Source organism: Balaenoptera borealis, assembly GCF_965194805.1.
Source record: "Balaenoptera borealis genome assembly, chromosome: 3".
NCBI classification, from domain to species: Eukaryota; Metazoa; Chordata; class Mammalia; order Artiodactyla; family Balaenopteridae; genus Balaenoptera; species Balaenoptera borealis.
The window spans coordinates 46,931,730-46,957,318 of record NC_138866.1 but is presented as its reverse complement, the minus strand read 5'-3'; the positions used below and the strand labels follow the sequence as shown (position 1 = coordinate 46,957,318).

Here is a 25,589-nt window from a genome sequence, read left to right as displayed (position 1 = left end):
AAACAAACTAATAGAAAAAAACATGGAAAGATTTTTGAGATTCTAAATTCTTAGGAAGTTTTTTGGAGAAAGAATTTTGGAAGCTCTTTGGAGGAGCAAGCATTTAAAAAATCTCAGGAGAAATTAGAAGTTTTAAGAAGTCTGATTTTCTGACCATCAATTGAAGAATGGGTTGGTTTAAACTTCTGAAAGTTTCCTCTTAGAGGTAGGAGCGGGGAATTCCAAGCACTTCCTTTGTGCCTGTTTAAACTGTTGATAAATAAATGTATTGCTTCTTTCACAATCTCATTGTGCGGGTCTTTAGTGGAGGGAGGTATAACACAGAAGTCAGGTGAATTACCTTCTGCTTTGAAATTCGAAGGGAATTAGTTTGAGCTCTTGAGTGCCTTCTCAGGGAAATCGGGGTAGTCTGTGCATTTTCCAATCACCTCAGTATTTGGAGAATTAATTTCACTTATCAATTGTTCTGCATTGCTTTGTCCCAATGAGGAGCATCAGCCCTTTCCGCCTCATCTCCCCTTAAATTGTCATTCACACAAGGCATTTATGTATGGAGTGAACTTTACAGAAGGTTCCTTGTTTTCCCTTTTCCTTTGAGACCCTTTTCACACCTTCTTACCTTAAACTTACCTGGGCTCTCAGGTTCTCTACTCATCAGCTCAATTCTCTTCATGTGCAGAACTATTTTGATCTTTTCCAGGCCTGCCTTTGCATATCTCCAAACTCATCAGTGTGTTTTGCAAAAACAATGGCTGATCTAAGGAAAGGTGAACCTTGAGCCACAAGGAGAAATACCGGCAAAGACTTTTCTTTTTGGCCTCTATGTGAAGTGGGGAGCAGATATTTTGCCACAGGTAGGAATCACTATTCCACTGTCCTTAGAAGGCAGAAGTGGCTACCGTCAGTTTTGGTCTTACATAATTTGCTTCTTCTCCATCATAAGAAGGACCAGATTTCATAGCCTCTGTGATAGAATTTTCCTCCTTGCCTAACATTATTCACTACATAAAAGAAACAAGAAACAATATAAAGGTAAAACAAAACAATAAACTCATTATGGAGCTCCTAGGTCCTGTGAGAAAGTGTTAGATCTAAATCCTGTTATGCATATTTGAATACTATTCCTAAAATGTTTGGACCACTCAAAGGCTAGGATTCATGGGCAAGTGTTAATGATTTTAAAAGTTACTTAGGTTATTAGGTTGACTTGAAGTCATGTCCCTGCCAACACTTCAGTTAGTTCTTTCAGAATACTGGGACAGATCACTCTACTTTTAAAGATTCTGATCCTCTATTCCTTTAAATGTTTGGGGAAGACATTTCTTTCCTATTTCCAACATTCTACAATTTCCCAGTATCTTCCTCTGGGATAATAATAATATTTCTATTGCTCAGTACTCTCAAAGAAGAAGGGACATTTGCATTCCATAGCGTTTAGACTGTGGTATGTAAATGTATCCCAGATTATTCTTCATATTATTTTATTTCTGCTATCAGTGGTTGTATTGTTGTTTTGTTTTTTTTTTTAAACACATACTTTCCAATAGGTAACTCACACATACAGTTAAAAATTCAAAAGGCATAAAAGACTATATACCTAAAAGTGAGTTTCCCTCCCACTCCTATCCCTCATCTATCTAATCCTCTTTTGCAGAGGAAACCACTGGGACTAGTTTCTTGCCTTTCCAAGGTATTTTATACCCCCAAACCCCCTTCACAATAGATTACATTCTATACATTCTACATTCTATACACGCTGTTCTGCGTTTTGGTTTTCACTTAACCAATATAGCTTGGGGATTGTTTTATATCTGTACATCCAAGACTGCCTTATCTTTAATTTCTTAAATCTTTAAAGTGCACATCATTCCACTTTACGGAGGTACCGTGATTTATTTAACCAATCCCAATCAATGGACATTTACTTTAGTTCTAATCTTGTGCTGTCACTAACAGTTCTGCAATGAATTACTTTATATGTAGGTCATTTTGCACATGTGAGAACACTTGAAGGATACATTTGTAGAAGCAGAATTGCTGAATTTAAGGGTATGGGCATTTACAATTTTGATAACCATCGCCAAATTGCCCACCAAAGGGCAAACACCTATTCGTGTTTCCGCTGGCAAACATTTGAGAGTATCTGTTTCCTAGACCCTGACCAACAGAGCACATTATCAAGCTTTTTGAACTTTGTCAGCCTTACAGGGGAAAAGTGGTATCTCATACTTTTAATTTAGATTCTTCTCACTGAGCGATTTAAAATGTCAACTTTATCATAGACTAAATTTATCTATTTGACGCCTTTCTGGGCTTTCTAGTTTATTCCATTGGTCTCTCTTGTCTCTTCATACACTATAGTGTTTTCATCACAGTACCTTTACACTATGTTTTACTCGATAGTAGGTCTAATTACCCTTATTACTCTTCTTTCCCCTAAGAAATTTCCTTGCTATTCTTGTTTATTTTTCCAATATAAATTTGAGAAATAGTTTGTCTTCAAATAAAATCCTGCTGCATTTATATTGAGATTGCATCATATCAATAGATTACTTAGGCATACCACTACTCACTTGTTATTTAAGGCTTACCATTTCTTGTCCATATCTTTTGAATAATGTCTTCCTTGTGCTTATGACACTATCTTAAATAAAATGTTTTCTTATTCATTCTTCACAGCATCTTTGGAAACAGGCAGGGAAGATAGGAGATACGGGATTAGTCCCAGATTATATTTGATAGATCTTAACCCAGTTTTATATCTACTATTTGATAATGCCTCACCAGTAAGTAGATTTTAAGAAAATTCAAAAACAAAACAAACTTTTCCACCCACAACTAAATTTTCCTATTGCAAAAAGCGAGCAATATGGAAGCACAATTCTGCAGTGTATTTTTTGTGCGGTGATCTGTGGCCAAGCAGTGTGGAATGCATTCCAATCATGGAGTAACAATCTCAAGAGAATTTTGAAACCAGAGTTGGCTTGAATGCTGTACAATGACACCCAGGATCTTGGCTTACTTCCCAGATTTTCCCTTTTTGGTTTTCTAGCAAGTTTGGTCATGCCTGGGAATTTGCTGAATATGGCACTTGGATCAGTGACTTCTTGAATGTTACGTTGGGATCAATGGCATTTGTCTGCCCAAGGGGTTTTGGACTATAATTTTTAGATAAACCGCTGTTGTAAATAAGTTCTCAGGAAGGCCTGGCACAAGGGTGCAGACAGGAAGGGCAGTTTGTGAATTGTTAATGGAAGGCAAAGATCTTGTGAGAGAATGTTCTACTGTGAATAGTATTGAGTTGCATACCTGGGCACACTGGTGTTCCAGCTGGAAGATCGTCAAGTTTTTAAATAAATATCTAATGTATTTAAAAGCTATCTTTAATGCCACCCTTGACACTCACTAAAGGTCAGCCAAGACTTGATAAACAGTTGCTAATCTGCAGTAACCTGGGCACTGCCTACCATCACCCTAGTTCAGTTAACATGGAGAGAGCTGAGAAAGCGCCTACATTAGTTACTGAATTACTTAGGACACAAATATGTGTCGACATATATCTGAGTATATTTTTGGATTACATTTCCAAAACAAGTACTGTTTGCATCATTTATTTTTAGTCAACACTTTTCTCCTCAATGTCATGTGTAATTAAGACCTTAGGTAAAATATTTTAAAAATGCACAGCAGTGTGACACACATACTCAGGTAACATCTGAGGCTTTTTGCCACCGCATAAATGAGAACTTTCTTTAGCTCGTCCCTCTGCAACAAAAAGACTACTGTGTTCTAAACTAGAATGTTATGCAAGAATCTGAATAGCGTACAGTTTACTGAATGCTCAGCCTGTTTAGTGACATACCAAAAAAGTAGGACAAAGGCTAAAGGCAAAAATGTGGGGCAAGTTTTAAGCAATGAAGTTAAAGGCATATGGATGTTGAAATGTTCAATTATCAAGGCAGAGACCAGGTTGTAAAATCTAGCTAATAAAAGTATAAAGATGAGCAGTGAATGGGATAGTTGTTTGATTCAATGATCTCACTTGTTTGTTGAGCATTAAGAGTGTTGCCAAAATTCTGAAATTAGACCTCTCTGAACAGAGAATGGTGATGATGAGATGGTGTTTTATATCACTTGCCTTTTATTCCCACTATCACGGGAACTCCTTAGATTATACATATTAACCATTTATACATGAGAAATTAACGAAAGGTGAGGCAAAATGGGGAGCAAAAAGTAAAGTGTTACAGTAAATTAGGTAAAGGGTGTATAAAGTTAGGACAGCATTTTCAAGTCTAAGAAAATGACATAAACACAAATTTCATGATTCTCCTAAACACAAATTTCATGATTCTCCTCATATTAATAGAATTTGTGTCAAACAAGTCATATGAGAGTCTGACGAACCTCTTAGAGAAATGTAAAACGTGATTTAAACTAAAGAGGGGACTTCCCTAGCAGTCCAGAGGTTAAGACTCTGTGCTTCTAATGCAGGGGACGCAGGTTGGATCCCTGGTCAGGGAACTGAGATACCACATGCTGCATGGCATGGCCAAAAAAGAAAAAGAAAAAAAAAAACAAAAAAAAACTAAAGGGAGTTCTAGTTCTTTTTGATGACAATTTTTCATTTAAGATTTATGGACTCCTTAGGGACCTCTATATAGCTCAGAACCTGAGTGCCTTTATATATATATATATATATATATATATATGTCATTGTAGAGAACTGTCTGAAAGATTTCAGAGTCTGAATTCTGCAATAGACTTCACACCATTAAAAATGTGGTTCCAGGATGATTATGACAGATTACAATACAGGATATTTTTCAGCCTTTCAAAACCTAGGGAATGCGAGTTAACCATTCCCAGGATTGTTTTATTCCTGGGTGATAATATTTAGGTGTTGTATGAACATAAAGGAGCACAGGTAAGATTATACTCATTGGGCAACTCACTTGTCAAGACATCGGCCATTTCTGCTCCTAGCCCTGAAGGGGGCAAAGCAGGATGTGATCACCTTGGTTTATTCCTCTCATGAAATATGCTCATTTCTATCCTGCTTGCAAGCACTGTGGTTATTTTTACCAGCATCTGAGACCACAAGCAGGGGAGTAAGCTAGAATTTTGACTGAGTTACAATTCTCAGGCTTTTACCTACAGAGAGTGAGGTAGAGTCTGGTCCTGAGGCCCATCTGGACTGTCTTCCCACGCATTGCACTGGGAGAGGCGGCACAGTACAGGCTTGAGCATCATACACCGCAGCTCCATCTTCTTGTAGCTGTGTGACCAGGGTCTGGTTACCTCAATCTTTCTATGTCTTGGTTTCCTTGTTGAAAAATAAGGCCTGACAACAGTGTTTACCTCAGGAGGGCACTGTAAACATTAAACGAAGGAATTCACCTAAAGCATCTAGAACAGTGCCAGGTAGAGAGCAAACAGGTAAATGTTAACAATAATTTTAACAAAAGCCACATGATTGAGGGTTTAATAAATTTGGCAAGCTAGTAAGCTCTCCCCCTCCTCCGATGCATATAGACATATCCTTAAATCTTCTTACAGTTGAGAGAGGGAAAAATGAGCAGGGAATCCTTGAGACAGGGGATGTCAGCAAATCTTTACAACCATAGGTCTAGTTGAGAAAAATTCCCAGGCTTCAATGTGTCAAACTGGAGTGTTCTCCAACTTGGGGTTACTATGAGGAGCCAGTCAGATAGCCCCAAATAAGATGCCCCAGTTGTTCCCACTTGCTAGGTCACTTTCCACTGTCACCGCCTGCGGGAGCAGTCCTTCCCCTCTGCCGTGCTGCGGTATCCTTTCCCCGCACAGGTCCTCTTTAGTACAGCACGTGATCAGTCAACCATCAGAGGCAAAAGTTTTGTGTAAGTACTGACACAAAACTTTGTACATTTATGTACAGGTACAAACTGGTGGTCCTCACCCTCCACAAAAGTTGTGGTCCCAAAGTTGACAGCTATTCATATGAAACCTGGAAAGCATTCCCTTCTTCATAAACAAAACACAACAGAACATTATAAAGTCTCTCACAGAAGCAAATTAATTGACCAACCACCATTTCCCATGAACTCCCTCTTCTCCTCCTTTGCTTGTTTTCCCTTCCTTTATGTTTCAGTTGCAGAGAGGGTAAATCATAAATTACTGTCTGGTATAGAGAGAAAATAGTCTGCAGCTGGAAGGAATTGGGAAAGCACTGAGAATTTTCCTTTCCTAATCATGAATGCAGTGATTACTGACTTCAAAATAAGTAAAAGCTCCGTAAATGGGAAATAAGCAGAACACATTCTAGGGTGAGGGGACAGCAAGCGCAAAGGCAGAGAGATGTGAACATGCACTGCTACGTTTTGGGAACAGCATATGGCAAGAAGGAAATTCTACTTGGTCACTGTAGGAAACACCACTGAGTTACTATGGGGCACAAGTTGGGGAGTAATTATGAATGCCTAATTAGGCATTTTTGTTCTGCACAGGTAAATACAACAGTATTTTAAATAGTACACCCAAGGTCTATTTTCAAGTTCACCCTGGCATATAATACTTCCTACTTCTTTTCTGCCACATCCTAGGAGCTATTAATTTTGCTTCCTTTGGTTGTGGAAAAAGCAAGATCCCTTCTGCCTGAGCCTCTTGGTTCCATGTAGGGTTTGCCTATTCTCAAGGCTTCTCCCAATTCAGCAATTCCCATGAATTTCGGTCATGTAATTTTCATGGTTATGCCTAGCACTTACACAGTACCACTCTAGATATAATTCAATAAATTTGAGCCCCTACGATGTAGTGACCTACGGAGAGTCCGATGATGCGCCCTACCTTTAAAGAGCCTGTCAGTAAGTGAAAAAGTGACAGGTAATCAAACCCCAAATCAAGGCAAAATGAAACCAGTGCAACACACACATTGTTAATGGGGGGTGCTAAGGACTGAATATGTCCCCCCTAAAGTCATATGTTGAGACCTAGTCCCCAGTGTGATAGTGTTTAGAGGTGGGGCCTTTGGGAGGTGATTAGGTCATGAGGGTAGAGCCCTCGTGAATGGGATCAGTGTTCTTATAAAGAGGTTGCAGTGGAAGATGCAGTCAATGAGGAAGTGGTCTCTCACCGGACACTGAATCTGCCATTGCCATGAATCTTGGACTTCCCAGTCTCCAGAGCTGAGAGAAATGTTTGCTGTTTGTAAGCCATGCAGTTGATGGTATTTTTGCTACAGCAGCCCAAATGGACTCTGATGAGAGCTCACAAGCTGTTATTAATTTCAACCAGAGGATTGAGGAAAAGTCTTCAAAAGACACTGTCCTTAAACACAGACTTTCCATTAGGGATGTGGAGGTTATTTTTGGTCAAATGATTATTAACTTGAATTCTTCTGGACCCAAGGGACAGAAACCCATCTCAAAATAGCTTAAGCAAATAACAGGAGAGTGGAATTGGGAACGCTAGGGGTGGCATTTGCTTCAGTTCTCCAGGAACTCTTGGCCCTGCTCATGTGTGTGTGCTCCCTTCTCTCCCATAGCAGAGGGACATAACCCATGTTGCAGGAGGGAGGGGTGGAGTTTGACTACAGGTGGCTGCATGCTACCATGTGCCACCAGACTGCACTGAATAGCCACAGAAGGCTACCTGTACACACGGGCCAGCAACTCAGTCCTACGGAAGGCCTCTTCTTGGTCTAGTTTGGGGCATGTGCCCATCTCTGGGATAATCACTGTGGCTTATGAGATGGGAAATATGGTCTGATCTGAGACATGTACCCTTCACCTGGCCACGGTACAGACAGTGCTTTGATCAAGCTGTTTTAATAATAGGGACGCATGCGAAACAAAATAATTTTAACCAAGGGTGGGAAAGGTTGCAAGAAGGCTTTTATGGGATTAGCAACTTAGAACCACACAGAGTGGGCAGGGCAAGGGCAGTACTTCATAAGGAGATGGGAGGAGAGGACCCTAAAGGAGGAGAAACAGGATGTTGGGTAGACAAAAACAACAGGTAACCACTACAATAACTAAAATGCATGCATTCTTAGGCGAATGGTGTGCAGCCTGTGACAGAAATGCTGCTGAAGAAGAGAACTCAGGCAGGAGATGCAGGTTGGGCTAGGGTGTAGGGCCTCCAATGATAAATGGAACCATCCAAGGGCTTCAGTTCAAGAAATGTTGTGATCAGACCCACGCCACCCTATCACCCCCCTTTCTCTGAAAATGAAATGTCTAAGTTGTCAGACTATCATGACCAGGTATCCAGTTTCTTTCCTTCCCCATGTTTGCCTTTTCTTTCTCCAGTTCACACACTGTCCCGTCTCAATTCTATATGTAGTCCCTCCATCCTGGCCATTTATTTCCCAATCTAAAGTCAATACCACCTGAGGGAATTGCTTTTGTCTAGCACTGAAATTCCTGGATTCTTACAAACCCTACTTTTCAGTCAGTCTGGCACCAACCAAAGGGTGAGGCAAATGGGAAGTTAAGTGGAACTGTCGTAGTGATTGGTCCCAATCTGTATGGGTTCTTGGACTTAATTTTCTATCAGTTATCACACGTTCAGATTAGCCTGCAAGCCTGAGGACTATGGTCATCTTCTGACCCATTCACAATTGAGAAGCTGTGAATGGGTTTTATTCTACAGGATCAGAATGTGCCAACCTTTTCCTCTCACGTTTGAGGGAGCCAGTGTGCCACAGTGGCCGCCGACCCTCCTAGTAGGAGGTAGTGTGGTGGCCATTGCTCGTGAAGAGGTAGATTTTAATATTGTCACTCTTCATGAACTTTTTGGATTATCTAATCAAATATTAGGAGGGCTATGTTCCCAAGAATGCTTAGAACAGCCTACAGTCTTTGAGGTTGTTTACTACAGGGCACAAGTACTCGCACTTGGTGAATGAGATAATGAATGGATCATTCAGCCAGAGAAACAGTGTAATCCAGGAGAGAACTACATTTCTCTCTCACTTCCTTGAAATTATTAAAGGTGCATGCACTAGTTCCAAATGAGAAAAATCAAAATTGGACAATTCTAAAATGAAAGTTATATATTTTTTGCCCTCTGATCACTACACAGATCAAACGGGAATAATGCTTCAGTAAAACTGAACATTCTGAGAAAACTAACCTGCTTTGCTAACTGAAAATGAGAGGCAACAAAGGAAAGGAAAGGAAAAAGGCCACCTTCTGTGAACTGTTACTGCAGTCACTGACAGCACTTAGGGAGGGTAAACGCAAGAAGAGGTCATAGAAGCTGAAAGAAAGGCAACAACATAAGGGTCGCAAGAGAGTCATAGTGTTAGCTGCCTCTGAGAATTGTACCTAAGAGCAAAAAACAAAAACCTTCCCAGGCTCTTACTGGCGGAGTTTGGATTTATTATGACAGCCTTAGACCCACAAGATGGTTGTACTTTTCCATCACAAAGCTCATGGGGAATCAAATATTTTCAGAAATCAGGCGGAGATGGTAGTGAGTGTGGGTGTCATCAAGGGAAGGTATGCAGGAGCTCATAGATATTCGATGTCTTCCAGGAGAAAGTACTAAAGGTCAAGTATTAACATACTTGTTTTTCATCTTACTCTCCAACAGAGGACCAGATGTAACCTCCCTAAAGAATAGCTTCCCAACACAGCCTGGCAACTGTACAGTGGGAAGGAAGCAAGATGCACTCTGTGACACATAAATGAAAAACCAGAAGGTAACAGACAATACTAAGTGCACTCCCACCCCTATTCAAACACAAAGGCTGAGGAAAAGTTCATGCTAACTACCTGCCAAGAGACTATTTTTGGGGAAAACACGCACACACACCAGAAACTCGTCTCATATTCTCCACACAGTACTTGAATTTTAAAATTTCTATTAGTTAACCTATGTTGGAACAGTTTTAGAAGGGCTCTACTTGTCATGAATTGATAAAAGGTCAACATATAAACAGTATAGAAAGGTAACAAAAGGAATATTAAACATTATTTAACACTGTGCAACTTGTTTCCTTACCAAGTCTGTATTTGTCACTAGAATGGAAAACTAATACAATGTATCCTGGGCATTTTGGCTTTTTCTTATTTAATTTTTTCATTCTTTTGCTTATTATTATTTTCTTTGATTGTGCCACCCAGCCCTCGGCAGTGAAAGCACGGAGTCCTAACCACTGGACTGCCAGGAAATTTCCTCTTTTGCTTTTCTTTTTTTTGGGTATTTTGAATCTAAGACACGAAAGGAAGTCTACCCAGACCCGGTAGGGCACTCTTTCAGGAAAGCCTGGGAACAAAGGAGACCAACTGGGGAACTCAAGCCTAGAGCCATTCGTTGAGAGCTCACAGCTAGAGGGCTGGGGGAGGGGATGGGGAAGACACACACACACACACACACATGCCCCCCTCCCGCCCCACCCCGAGGTAGTTTCTGCCATTTAGGAGCTCGCTATGTATTATGGGAAGGAAACAGGCACCGTGGTGTAAGACAAAGCTGGGAATCAGGGGACTAGGTTCTAATTCTGACTCTGTCATTGGCTGGCCATGTGACCTTATAGGGTGGGAGTGGTCACTTGTCAAACAAAATGATACATCTCTGTAAAATACAGGAATTAAATGTGATGGCATTTCTCTAAGTATATTCATATAAATAAAGTTATGGTTAAATAAGTTTGGAAAAACTCCCCCATCTCCATCCCACAGCACCAGATAGATTCACACTGCATTTAATGCATCAGAGGCTCCTGAAAGTCCTGCTGTAAAGGAATCTTCTAAATTTGGCATTTCCCAAACTTATTTTCTGAACCGACATCTATTAAAGTCCGCAGAACATGCTTTGGAAAATGAGGATATCTACAGCCCTTCCAGCTTCAGAATTCTGTGGTCAACGACATCTTTCCTTAGAGACACCATCAAATTCCCTCCTCTACTGCTGAGTATTTAGTCTCTCAATGTCTTTGGGCTGAACCTAACATGCCACCCCTCACTTCACTTTTCATGACCTTTATGCTATTTAAATGCTCACATGAAACTAAAACAGGGTTGGACTAGATGACCTCTAAAATCTGAACAAACCCTGAAATTTTAGGATCCTTTGAATCATTGCAAACATCCAATGAAGACTAAAATAGGATGCATATGACCCAGGCTGTTATCATGCCAGCAGTAACGTTTACTAAATGAGACCTTTGAGATGAAATTTTATATCCTGCCATTCTGTACACTGCTCCAAGCTCAATACTGCACATACTTCCTTGGCAACTTCCTTTCCCTCCGACTACTGCAAAAGGAGACAGCGTGGTCTGCAGGCTTCCTAGACCCATCCTAGAAGTAACAGAGTTCAGAGTTCAGTCGGGGTGCTTCCTGCCAAATCTGCTGTAGATACAGCAAAAGTTTTTCTATGTAGGTAAGTTATTATAAAATGTCAGGAAACTATATGCATTGTCCATACCTAACCTAAAAGGATTTAATGCATGTGTTTCAAATTCAGCCAGAGGACCATCTGACTCCTGGCAGGGGCTTGAGGCGCAGGGATGACAGCAGAATCTGGGTAAGAGACACTTGAAAGTAACCACAGAAGTTAACCTACCCAACACTCAAGACTGTCTGGTCAAATTCTAGTTCTTTCTCCAGTCAATGACTGCTACATCCTCTTTTTAGCTCTGCCTTGACTCTTCTTTAATATCGCGTATCTTTTTTAGCCCCATTTCCACGCTAACAAAAGATTATTCAAACAATTGTTAAGACATAACACTCAAATTAGTTTTCTCAATTGTCCAAATGCCTTACTCATTACAGCTGAGAAGACAGAAATATTAACTAACCTAATCAGAAAGCAATTCAGTTTTTTTCCCTCTACTGTAGGCCTTACAGTGAACTTTCTAGGCTTGGTCCGATTCCACCTTAAGGGGCTCAAGTGTCATCACTGGAAGGAGTTGTGGAATTGGCCGTGACACTCCACTGATGGTTTCCTTTCCTCTGTTTACCCTTTGGGGGAAGGATATGACCCGAATGCTTCAACCCCCAACGAGGAAACAACAGAGAGAAAATGAGAATGAGATGAGGGCTTCTACAGAACGTTCAATGTGAGAATTTCCAAAGGCTGACAGATGCTATTTAATAGAAGTCAAACATAAGATTCCCAAGGCTTGCTATGAGAAACTGAGTACATTTTGTAATATGTTCTAATATACTGTAACACTGGATTATAACACAAGCATAATTACTGTTGAAAATAAAGTTATGAACTAACAAAACATTCTCCTTATTCTAAGTTTAAATAATTCTTGGGGACCTAACTGGATTAAAATTGTTTGAACAATCTGACCAGTACTCAGAAGAATCATCATAGCAGGTACACAAAATAGAGAATAAAATTTTAATGGTATCAAAAATTTAGTACTTGCTGGAATAAAGTTGCAAAATATTACTCAGTAACTGACTTAGCTTCTAAATCAAGCTAGAATTACACATACTCTGTATATTACTTGAGTACATACAAGTACATTCCATGATAACATGCAGAGACATGTAAACAAGAAGAGTACTGTGAAATCAAAATCGCCATCTCTATTGATGAAATAATGAATTGAAAACAAAACCCCTATCCAATAATCCAGAATATCTCATTTTGAAAAGGGGGTTTTGAATGTTGCTGTTTTCAAGAACTCAAATAACTTCCATGTGGTTAAATAGCATTTTTTTCCTCAATATGAAAAAAGGGAAGCAGATATATTCCTATAGCTATGGGAATATACTTTTCTTTTTACTCTATATCAAATGAAAAGGTTTGCTAGGTTTTCACTCTTCTCAGGTAAAAGGGGCTCTTCACATTCTAATGGTTAAGAATGAATCCCTTGGGACTTCCCTGGTGGTCCAGTGGTTGAGACTCCACGCTTCCAATGCAGGATGTCCAGGTCCAATCCCTGGTCGGGGAACTAAGATCCCACATACCGCAACTAAGTCTGCAACTAGAGAAGCTGCAAGCCGCACGAAGACCCAGAGCAGGCAAGAAAAAAAAAAAAGAGAGAATGAATCCCTTCAAGCTCTTAGGCATTTGAGTGTCATCCCACCCAAATGCTCACATACCTTTAATGATAAAGTCATATGGGATATGAGTTTAATTCTCCTGAGAACTAAATAGACCTACGAAATAAACAGGGTATGAGAATGACCTGAGTTCACAGGAATCTCTAAATTCGAAAGACATTGCTTCAGCTTTGCTAAGATTGCATCAAAAGCCTTTTATAGCAAGAGTTTCTTAGTGAGTCACGTATTTGGGCATGAAGCCTTGGGATCTTTTTAAGCACTAAAAAGAAGTGCTTTATGTTGTGCAAATTCAATGAAAGGCCAACAAAACAGATAGAGGACTGACAGTGCTGAGTAAAACCTACAAGTAATCCAAAGATTCTATCACCTTAAAAAGAAAGGAGAAGGTGAGATGTACGACCGACCAACTTTGCACCCAGTTTGACGATTCCTGGGGAGCTAAGATAAGCAAAGACAGCACCTTAAGTGGAACCCAGCGGAAGCCTCTCAGAAGCATGGGTTGGTTGTGGCAGAGATGGCTACTGATCCCCTCTAAGTAACTCCTCCTTTGAGTGTGAGAACCCAAGAATGTATATGACGAGTAGGGTAAAGTACTGGCTTCACAGTCATTTCTCCAAATTATGAATTGCAACTTCTGTTATTATTACTGTTTGCAAAACAAGAGGTCACATGTGAATTATCAGTCAATGAACAGCACATAAAAGAATATGGTCTGTCTTCAGTCTGAGCTCTGATTTGCTCTGTAATCTAATTCAAGGCACTTTAAATGTTTTGGTGCCTTAGTGTACTAACATGTAACATGAGAATAACACTCATTTACTTACCTCAAGAAGCTACTACATAGATTATTAAATCGCAAAGCACTTTGAGCTCCTCAGATGAAAAGCACTGTGGAAAAAATTACAGCTGAGGAAACTCTTTCAATGCCTCAGAATCCTGAACCATTGTGTCTATGTCTCAATTACGATTCCTTAAACACTTTAAAAATAAAATTTGTTAGTGGCACTCCATCCCCTTTTTATATGTTAATTGTTTGGCACACAGATGCTTATATACTTAAAATTTAGTTGTCATACTCCCTACTCCAAAGAAGTTTACTAATTTTCCAGTAAAGTTTATTAAATGTACCCATTATGGAGTATTCCATGTCAAGTTTAGAAAACTTTAGCTTTCTCTGAGGTACATGTGACATAATAAAAAGTTCATTTTTTTCAAAATAATTGAACTAGTGTTATTCGTGTAAAACTACAACTTTTTAATGAAAACAATGCTGGAAGTATGCCACAGTGTCTATATATTCATCTGAAGAGTACAAAGATGGAGTTCTGAGAAAAAAGGGCCTTAACGCTATAGAAAATAAATGTGGTTCTTAAATTGTTCAAAGGAAACATTAAAAAAAATGTAATGTTTCATACATTGACATAAAACAATTAGTCAGAGGTAATAAACTATAAATACAATAGTTCAAATGTTGTCTCTATTTTAGCATTAGTTTTTCTAAACAAGTTAAATTCAAAACATTTAAAATCTGTTACTCATGTTTCAAAGAAATTGTGGAAATGGAAGTTTTCATGGAGATCGAAAACAATGATACCACCTTGTGATCTTTACGTAGAATACCCTGGACCTTGATCATTTTAGATTTATAACATATTTTGGTTAATACATTAGATTCAACCCATTAATATGCCTTTATATTTGGGAGAAATTAGATTGTGATCTATAACCTTGCAGTCCACCCAAGTCCTCCTTACTTCCAGGTCTTGCTTGATTCTCTGCAGGGGGTTCTGTCAGACTCATACTTAAAATGATGAAAACTATAAATAACTTCTTTCGGACTGGACATTTGTTTTGTTTTTTAAAGTAAAATAAAGTGCTTCTAAATTCAATTATTTCTTACCCTAAACAAAAGTGAAACATACTTAAACCTGAAACTTCCACATGTTGACACATATATTTTAACAGAAAAGAATCAGTTTTGGGCCATTAATGTCCTTCAACAGTTCAGACTGGATCAAAGTTGGGTTTTGCACTATTATCGTGCTCATGTTTGTACATGAAGGTTAAAAGAAAGAGGGCAACATCCAAGGACGACCAATAGGCAGTATGCGATGTGACAGCTGACCAATAGCGGCTCTCCACAAGGCCTTCTCTGAGTTCAAAATCAATTCTGTGATCCAATTCCACTAAAAAGAAAAGAAGTCAAACAAATGAATAAGTATTACAAGATTGGTTCTATATAGACTTACTAGAGTTGAGAATAAAAATTTACCAAATAGAAGTGACTCTCCTAATTATTATTACTATTTAAAAAAAAGTGACTTTCCACTCTAATCTTACAGGAAAAAACACTCAAGAGCCTCAGCAGCTCAGGATTCTATTTGGTGAACCTTTTCCTTTGTATGCTCAGGTCAATATGGAATAATAAAGCAAGAAAACAAAAATCTCGCTTGGTATCACATAGTATATTTGGAATAAAGAAACTGGGCTCAAATCCTGGCTTTCCTATTTAATCTTTGTGCCTAATCTGTAAAATAAGGCAAGCAGCCTTCTTGCAGAATGATGGGCCAGGCTTACACGTAACAATGCCTGCAGGAGTGCAACAGGGCACTCAAAGGCTCCTTCACTGGGGAGGCCCTTTACATCAACTGGCTCAGGGAGATGTGTTGGAAGATAACATCTATTACAGTCCTACGACCTTTTTCTCTCCACTTGGCTGAATTCCTCAAAGGCAGCCACGACACACCCTAGTCTCTATCCTGTCAGCAGGGCCTAACATGCACCTGGGACATACACGCTCATTAAATGTTTGTTCAATAAAAGAATCCACTAGGTGGCCAGGAAAGTTAAACTGGGAGGAACAATGGTAATCCTTGAGAGGAAGGATTTCATTTTATAACAGTGTTGTCTTCAAACAATTCAGTGAATTCACTCAAGTCTTTTCTAAACACACAGAAAGTCCCTGCAATACGTGTTAGAGAAAAACCACCTTACCAAATCAAAGCTCTAAGATTGCGATCGGTTCATCTAACAAATCCTTAGAGATAAAACACTTAGAAAACGATAATTTGATCTTCAGGAACTCCTTTAAAACTGTCAATGAGCCATATTTTGAAGGGTCTGTCTTAAAAATAAAAAGCACCGAAATCACTACTATTCAGACACTCAAAGTCTGCTCTTTGTTCAGAGTACCAGCAGATGTGAAAAGTAAAAACTGGCAAAAACTAAGGAGGTGGGAGAAAAAGTTGGGTTTTGCTTTACCCTGGAAATTTGGTAATTGCATATAGGAAATCACATCATTTTAGAGAATGATTTCACATAAATGTTTAGCTAATGCTTATTTTAAACAGGTATTTTGTGACAATACCATTTGGTGATTTAAAAATGCATTTACAGTTGTTATTTTTCTATTCAATTGTGCTTTTCTGACAAAGAATGTCAGAAAATATCTGTACATTTTTAGATAAGGTTCACACTTAAACAGCATAAATACCCAGTTGGTTATAAAACCCCATGAAATATATCAACATAGGCTTTTTGCAAAGTTTTTTTAAAAATAAAATACAGAGTATTTTTCTCATTTAAATTATGATAAGCTAATCCATAATAAGAAATAGTTGAAATCCACATGTGGGACTGTGGGATAGTAATGTCTTAATTTTTTATCTTTTGTATTCCATGGGACATTTGTGTTAAATTGGTAGGTACATTCTGGCACAACAGACAGGAAGATGAAAAGAGGAAATGAATTCTCAAGCACGATGAAGAGGAGTCAAGGTGAAGTTAGTTATAAAGAAAAAAAAGGGGAAATAAGAGGAAAAACAGAAGAGATGGGAAACATACACAGTAAAATTGGTGAAGCCCACACCAAGTTATTTCTAAGAAATCACTTTTAAATGCCACTGTAGAATGTCTTCCTAGTCCAAGTCTTAGGTTGAACTGTTGTATTAAAGTCAAAGAAAGGGAGATTTTCAACTAGTGTTATTTGGCTCCACTTTGATTTTATGTCCCTGAAATTTATTCTTAATATGCTATTACTGTGCAACACTGCCTTTCATATACTATAAACTCAAATGATATATTGTTCCATTATATTATATGCCCTTGTACTTCTCATCACCCAGAGGATCTTCAATAAGTGTCACTAACTAGATTGCCCCTCCCTATCCCTTTCTATTTATCTGTAGGCTGTCCCCATCAAAATGGGAATTAGGTAGCCAGCTTGTACCTGATGAACCTATTTTAGTCTCTCATCTTCCTTAAAAGGTTTACCCCAGGCAGTCTGGCTGCCATTGCAGCTGAGCTCACATTTGTGTTGGTTTTGCAGGTGGATGGATGGATGTAAGAGGGCCTATGTCTCATCTTCCCCCTTTCTGTAGATCACAGAATTCCCAAGGGGGTCGGGTTACTACATGGCAGCACTATTCCATCAATACATGTGCTATGAGATGTGTCTTGACCAAAGTTGGCCCAAATCTACATGGAGTTGCCTTGGACCCACTTTCTCATTGTTACCATATCAAGAAGGGGTGGCACCATACAGGTTAGTAGTTTTTTCCGCGTTTCTCTCACTGAGTTAGGTCAAAAAGAAAGGAGAACATAAAATCATCACTTTGTCCTTCTTTCTCTCTCTTGAGTGCCTAAGTGCTAAAATTCCTCTATCTACAAAAAAAAAAAAAAAAAAAAAAAAAAAGAAAGAATGAGATTCCTGAACAATTGAAGAAAGGTAAAAATGAAAAAAAGGTTGTTGGCTTTTAACAATCATCAACGATTTGCACTGTGCTTTCAGCAGAGAATTCTTTGGTGCACAGGGCCTGTCAACATGGATATGGTGTTGAAAAGTAAAATATATGAATAGAAAGTCACCATCTTAGTATTATAATGTGTACTAACTAGACAGGTTTCTTCTATTTAATGGGAGTGTCTTAACTTCCCTGGAGAGAAATTTTCAAAAACTTAATGAATCTTAAAAGTTATCTTATTTGTAAATAACAATTATGGTCATAATTGCATGATTTTTTGCTTCAGGTCGATACCAAGAAAACCACTTAAAGTACTAGGTAAAGGAAACTGGGTTTCCAAATGACTGGTGAAAGATTCATTTGCAATAAGAAAGATTGTGCTCAGGGTTCTTGTTGATAAATTATGTCTTCTTATTTTTGTGCTGCCTCAGAGCGACTATATATTTCATGTGGTTAGGTGTTTGACATCCAAGGAATATTTACATTTTGTGACTTATCATAGCTTCAAATATATTTAAGAATATTCTCTAACCATCCTTTATTTGAAAAAAATAACAAAAACTCCATAATGAATTTTATAATCAGCTGTCATTTCTAACCCCCAAATTTCCCAACACTAATATACCCTGAAAGACATTCATATACCTAACATTTGACAACAGATGGGCTATTTGGGTAAATACAGGCTCATGGGTTGAATACAAAGAAACTCCTGGAGATGCCCAGATTTACTGGATCCTCTACCATCTGGTTGGAGAAATGTTCCTGATCGTATTCAGAACTACTCCCTTCCACTCATCCTTGGTTCTCCTCAAAACTAACTTCTGGTTCTCTACATACCCTGTGCTTCCCACCTCTGTGTTTCTGCTTATGCTGTTTATTCTCTCTGCACTGTCTCTTTATCTCTGCTTGTCCAAATCCTACTTCCACAAAGCTTTTTTTGATTTCTCCAGGTTAAATCATTTTCTCATTCCTTAGACCTGACAGAGGCCTTTACCTGTTTCTCTGTTATGTGGCTCATCACATTCTATCATATATTATAATTATTTCTGTAGTTATCTACCTTCCCTACGAGAATATATGCCCTCTAAAAAATACTTAACTTCCACACCAGCATTTAAAATCTTTATGGGCAGCACTGAAATCTGTTTCATCTTGGTATCTTTTCCAGTGACTACCTACTTGGCTCATGGTAAAATGGTTGAATGAATAAAAACAGGAAAAGAGAAAATAGAAGCTATATACATAATACCATCTGAATCAGATCAGTGTGGTGCAATTATGATTAGTGGTCTAATTGCTTGGGTAGCTGGGATGGTTTTAAGGTAGTGAATAAAAAGGACTACTTGAATGTAGGACAAATGTATGAGTGGATTAATTTTCCTTTCTCCAACTAAATATGCAAAAAGCACACATCAATTATTTCTCTATGGAAGTGACTATTACATGAACAGGGACCAGAGAGAGCACTTATATAAGCTCTTTTCTTGAGGGGATTTCACTGAGTTAGATCAACACAAACTGCTGTTATAGAGCCAAAAACCCAAATCAGCTTGTTATGCTGAAACACTGTTTTGGAATCTATATCAAGTAAGATTTTTTTTTTTTTTGAAAATAGAAAAAATGCATGAAAATTAGCAATTATAAATACAGAAATTATAAAATTAGATATGGTTAAAAAATCCAAGGAAACATCTGTAACTTATTTTTTTGTTAAAGGTAAAATTCGATATTTAAAAAAAGGAAAGAGAAAGGAGCTGCAAAAAAAGGAATGAAGTTAATGACGAAAATAATTTTAAACTGCTAAGATTAATCTTTACTGATACATTTTGAATCTGCTGAAAATTAAGAGACTGAAAATATCTCTTGCAGCCAATAATAATAATTTTTTCAAAGCAAACCTACACCTCTAAAGAACATTAAATATTTGTGTTGAAATCAGTATCAGTTATGGCATACCAACAGTCCTAGGGGAAGTGTTACTAATATCTGAAATAATTAGAAATGATTAAATCCTTTATACTATGAAATCCTTTTAAGTATATTACATGAAAAGAATACTGAACCTCTTTGAAGGCTGTAGGGCAATAGAGGAGAAAGAGAATGGCCTAATGCTTTTCTCCCCTCTCTAAAAGGTTCCTTCTTTGTAGAAGCATATAGGAGTATCATATATTTTAGCACATTAAGTGTCTAATCAATACTCGGAGGTTTCTGGACCACTACATTTAAGATTAGAAAATACAGGAAGAGAATACATATAAAATAGTCTATTAATGGTAACATTCAAGCTGATCTCATAGAACTGATCCAATTTTTCAATGAGCAGGAGAAATCTAAGTAGATCATTTTCATAGTGCTCTGAATGCTATTCCTGACATATACCATACCGAGGGTATTATCTTTTTTCTGCATTACATTTTCCGGAAAAAGAAGTTGTGGGAGATTAAAGAACGATTCTTGAAGTCTGAAATCTGTGAAAAAAAAACACAAGATGCTGTAAAGTGTTGGCTGATGGTTACAAATGGCCTTCAGTGATGCAGTGGCCAAAAGTTAGAACAATACTCCCAAATAAGCTGATTAAACCTAGGATACATAAAGAAGTACACACTTTGGTTTTTGTGAAGAGCTCTTTCATGGAAAATGTAAGAACAATTAACTCTGAAATATAATGTCATAATCTGTTAACGCCCAAATATCTCCCAAATGTATAGTTCATTTAAGTTCTAACCTAGAGGCAAAACAATGCTGAAAGAAACAGATTCTTTTCATCATATGTTACAAACACAGGGCAGTACAAGAAATGAAACAGTAAAACCACTGGAAATAAGCCTATACTTTCCAAAAGAAACAAAGAGTAGCTATATAAGATGCTTCAAATTGATGTCAATAAGATGGTTTCAATTGACAACACTAAATCTTCAAAGAGAGAAACCCTGATGGATCATGAATTCACAGTCTGTGTCCATCTTACCCTCAAAGAGCAAGAGAATCAAAGTCGGTAGCTTCAGAATGAAGGTTATCGAGAAGAACTGAGGCAATCGAATGTGAGCAGAAAGGAAGGAAGGAAGGAAGCCAGAATCACCTAATCACAGTGACCAAATTCCAGAAAGAAGATTTAAGGAAGAAAGGTTTTATGATTTGCAACATATAGCCAAAATAGCAATTATGACTTGAGAAATTTGTCTACATCAGGATTACATAGAAGAGTGTATTACTGAAGCAAGTCCAAGAATTAGTAAGGTGAATCTTGGGGATTTGATTTAAAAGGCATAATTCTCCCGTAGTAGTGGTCCGATTTTAAAAGTTGGACTTTTAAAATCTGTATCTAAAGATGAATACATGTAACTAAGAAATCATGATTAGCTCACAGTTAGCTGAGTCTATAGTTGGCAAGTAATTTACCATTAGGACCAACAAAGAATTTATATGCAAGAATGACAGAAAACATATTTTGTTAAGATATTAAAATATAATAATGTGATACAGCTAAGCATCTCTACTCACTTGTACTGGAAGAATAGGTTTCTTCTTTATTATCACTTTGAAATTTCTACGTTAAATAGTAGAAAAACTAAAAGATAGGTTTCTTCTCTCAGACCCTATAGACTTCTCTCTGTATGTCTTCATTACCCCGTCTCTTGGGCTCAAAATACCCTGCTCTCCTTGTTCCCTCATTCACCCTAATGTTTACTAGCATCACTGCTGTGCATTAACATTACAAGGAATTGCGGCTTTTTACCTGCCATTTTACAAAATTCTTTGAAGTTATTTTTCCTCAGAAGTTTAGTTTTCTTTTGACATCTGCATGTTATAATAGAATTTTGTATTTTCACAATCTCATTTCTGAGAGTAAGCAGAAGTGAGAGTTTAAGTCAGCAATAGTATAGGAACTCTTATAAGAAAACTATGAATTTTGTACAAATATCAAAATCTGAAATGAATTTTCTAGGCAGTGTTCAAAAGGCTTGCAATTATAAAATTTTTAGTACTCGGAGTCTGACATAGATAGGATTAAGTTAAAAAAAATGGAATTGGCCCAAATAGGAATGTCCAACTCAGAAATGGCTAGGGTAATTCATCACGGAGTGGAAGTGACTGTGGAGAAAGATCCAGCTCCTAGGACTGTTGCACGGCAATGAATGCTGGTTGTTTTAAAATTCAGAGTAGCAGACACAGTAAGAAAACAAGGCTCTAAATATCTGAAATGAAATGTTTAAAGATTTTTAGAGGAAGAAAATAAAATTTTCTTGCTATAGTTACAGAAAGGAAGTAGCTAGTTTCAGAGTCAACATTTCCTCGTGTAAGTCAATGGAAAACTAGGACTTGACTTATTATCTTATTTTACTGGACATTTAAAAATAAGGCTCAAGTTTACATCCTTGGAAGTAAATATATACTAAGTGTATTAGTGTTTCACAACTATTCAAGAGTTTAGACCTTATAAATCCACTGGAAAAATTAAATAAAGCTCCATTCTAATATAAGTCCAGTATAATTATCCTTTCATTCACTCATTTCTTCAGTATCTATTTTACACAAGGTAGCTGGGATAGGATTGGAAGCGATACAGTGGATCCAATACAATTAAAGCTCTGAAGGTTTTATAATTCGGTTGGATGAAGGGAACTGAGGGATTAGCACCAGGATGGCTTTGGCATAGCAGTTTTAAAAAGTATCAAGGGTAAATACAGCATAGGTTTGAAGCAATTACATGAATTTTTAAGGCTGAGAAGACCATATTTAAAAAAAAACAAAACACTTTATAAAAATCAGGAAGTGCTTACCACAAAGAGATTTGTTTTATGCTTGATGTGTAACACCTCTGTGCCACAAGGCCCTGATTATTAATGCTCTTTACTTAATTCACCAACGCAGAGAGTAAAACTGCATTTACCTAGGGATTATTCCTTAAAATGTAAGTAGAAGAAAAAGCATTGTTTCTTTAAAAGCTAAGGCAGGCTTTAGATTAAGAGTTGACTGCTAGTGTTAATATCTTAACCCTTTGTGCTCCTCACATTTTAAAAAGGCACGGTATAAACTTGGAAAGAACAGTATGAACTAACATGCAGAGTCAAGAAAGCCAGAACTGCTATGTGCAAGGGTCTGCGTTGCCACAGTGGACGTGGGAGGTGAGGCAACCGGCTTCTTCTCGTCTTCCACAGAGTCCCTTGATGCCTCAGATGGCTGTGATGCAGATGAACGTCCGAACCTTGAGAACAACATTCCTCCAAGTCCCTTTCCAATGCTCGCAGCCCCTACATTTCACAAAACAGGGCAGTCATTCTGCTGAATTACACCACACACCAGGCTAAAGAGCACCACCCATATTTACAGCCACTTGGCAGAGGGACTAAGCCCTAGTCATGTTTTTCCAGGGCGGGAACATATGAAAATTACAATTTATATTGTAGGTTTCTAAATAAAAATGGTGTTGAATAGAATCAGAGTTGTACAAACTCCAGGAATATAGCTTACAAAGGAATAAAGATTCTATTTTATTTGTGATCATTGTTTTTTAAAGTATCTCTTAAGATTAAAAATGTTAATAAAAGAACCATGCCATTCACATGGGCATATATTCACTATTGATATTCTTACTCCTGAGGTTAAGTGGATATGTTATAAAAAGCTATGAATAAACAATCTTTATGACGAAGTCAAGTATCAATGAGTCCAGCAGATAAAGCCTTTTTATAGTGCCATCTTGTGGAATTTTTTACTAAGGCAACTTGTAACCAAAAGCAATGGACAAACTAAAGTGGCACAGAATTGAGCTCTGGTGCTACACCATTGTGGCTGGTACTGGAGATCATTCAAAGAGAAATTAAATACCCTTGTTGCCCTCAGGAAGGACACATATTTTGAGAGATTTTTAGGACATGGATCAGAGAACTGGTCGGCAGGGGCACCCTTAGTACTTAAGCACTCCCTCAGTTCATGGATGAGGAAGCAGAGCATTAAAAACTACGTGACTTCCCTAGATCTCACAGTAAGTGATAGGGCCAAGGTTAAAATGAGAGACTTGATTCCCCGATCTTCTTTTGTGCATCCAGCTATCTCATATTCTTTAACTACAGGATCTGATCTAATTAAGAGAACTTTAGTGCTTTTGCCCTCAAATATGAACAGTGAGAAGGTGGTTAGCTCTAAACATGAGGATTAACTGTTGGATGTTTTGTAATACATAGAGTATTTCCAAGTACTTAAAATTTCATGTCTATATAAAAGTGCTTAAATTCATTGATAAGGAATACTGAAAAGAAATTACCTAATATGCTTGCTTTGCCTATATTTGTTATAGATTCCCCATAGTGTCGGCGGGACAAGACTGGTGAAGTCACAGGGCTTGGTATTGTTGAAATGCCTTCACTGTCTGAAATTGAGGTAGGTTCTTTTGCTGGGTGAAGAAAGCTTGGCTTCATATACTCATAAGGTAGAGGATTGGAAGTATTATACCAGTGGATCTGGACAGGTGAAATGTTGCTGTAGTGTTTCAGTATTAACGGTTCTAATCTATAAGCCTTGATTTAAAAAAAAAATTCAAAGAAACAAAACATTAAGGTACAATGCTTGGATTTTAGTAAACTGTTCATTCTTATTTTATTGCATGCTCAGTAGACCTCAGCGAATGTTTAAAAACCTGATATTCTTAACATGTGTTCTTATTTCTTCACTGTTAATAATATGTAGTTTGTCCAATTATAGATCCTTGATGAGACTATAAAAAAACAATTAGTCTAGGCTAATAGTGCCCATTAATTAGTTTTTCAGAGAAATATTCATTTTTATTATGTTCTGATATCATCTAGCAATTAGATTTATATTAGCCTCACAAACAAAACTGAAGCAGTAAACAGTAACCTGGAACAGAGCAAATAAGGTCAATTTTTAATATCTAAGCTCTCAGTAAACCCTACTTTCAAGTAGATTAATATAGTAACAAACACTACATGATGGTATAAGACCATTTGTCTAATGTGAAGTAGGGATGATATAGCAGAAAAGGCAATGGACTTGGCATCAGAATTCCCTGAGTTCATATTCTGGCCTCTGTCACTTATTAACTATATGACACTCACCAAGTCACAAGGTCTCAGAGCTTCAGTTTCCTGAGCTATAGAAAGGAGACACTTCCTACTACCTCACAAGGATGTTGGGAAGAATAGATAACTTTGGAAAAACTGCCTAGCACAATTCTCACATAAGCTATTTTAAAAAAAAATTTCACAGAAGAACTATAAAACGAATAATAAAAATAATTTGTAATAATGAGTTTGGAACCCTCCTTTATAATACAGCTGACCCTTGAACAACACAGGTTTGAACTGCGTGGGCCCACTTATTCGTGGATTATTTCCCCCCATAATTACATGTTACAGCACTACATGATCTGCAGTTGGTTGAATCTGTGGATGCGGAACCGTGGATACAGAGGGCTTCCTGTAAAATTACACCCCAATTCTTGACTGAGCACAGGGGGTACCCCCAACCCCCGAGTTGTTCAAGGGCCAACTGAATAACAAAATTTAAGACTGTACAAAGTATAGGGTATATACTGAAAGTTTAGAGTTCACCTATGATCTCAAGTTCACTTTCAAGTTATAGGGGAGTGAGTTAAATGAATGCATATTAACAAAATACTCAAGGTCTAACTGGGCGTTTTGCACACGTTTTACTTAATCCTAACAACCCTATGAGGTAAAATATTATCATCTGCATCATATAGATAAGAAATAGTCTCAGAAGTGAGTTGGCCAAGATTGTGCAGTCAGTATTTGAATCTAATACTAGATTCCATTTCAGTGAAATTTCTTAAATATAACCGTTCTGATTC

At 37.7% G+C, this 25,589-nt stretch overlaps 2 protein-coding genes across 17 annotated transcripts in view; both read right to left on the bottom strand.

Annotated features, from left to right (window-relative positions):
• Positions 1–5,153, bottom strand: part of LOC309626284 (uncharacterized protein) — a 28,510-nt gene extending 23,357 nt beyond the window's left edge. For all 4 annotated transcript variants that reach the window (XR_014243082.1, XM_082386842.1, XM_082386844.1 and 1 more), the window contains exon 1: positions 2,592–5,153. Coding sequence is in view for 3 of the 4 variants with exons in the window: in XM_082386842.1 (XP_082242968.1) it covers positions 2,592–2,594 (3 nt within the window). In the remaining variant the exon portion in view is untranslated. The remainder of the gene's footprint in view (positions 1–2,591) is intronic.
• A 194-nt stretch (positions 5,154–5,347) lies between these two features.
• DDHD1 (DDHD domain containing 1) overlaps positions 5,348–25,589 on the bottom strand; it is a 106,814-nt gene continuing 86,572 nt past the window's right edge. For 6 of the 13 annotated variants that reach the window (XM_082386817.1, XM_082386822.1, XM_082386824.1 and 3 more), the window contains 4 exons: positions 24,024–24,276; positions 22,819–23,010; positions 20,143–20,226; positions 11,932–15,199 (listed from right to left, as the gene is read on the bottom strand). In XM_082386817.1, the coding sequence (XP_082242943.1) occupies positions 15,018–15,199; positions 20,143–20,226; positions 22,819–23,010; positions 24,024–24,276 (711 nt within the window). In that variant the 3' untranslated portion in view covers positions 11,932–15,017. Of the gene's footprint in view, positions 5,374–11,931; positions 15,200–20,142; positions 20,227–22,539; positions 22,663–22,818; positions 23,011–24,023; positions 24,277–25,589 lie in introns of those variants that run through there. The other 7 variants (XM_082386823.1, XM_082386826.1, XM_082386827.1 and 4 more) reach the window with 5 other exon arrangements.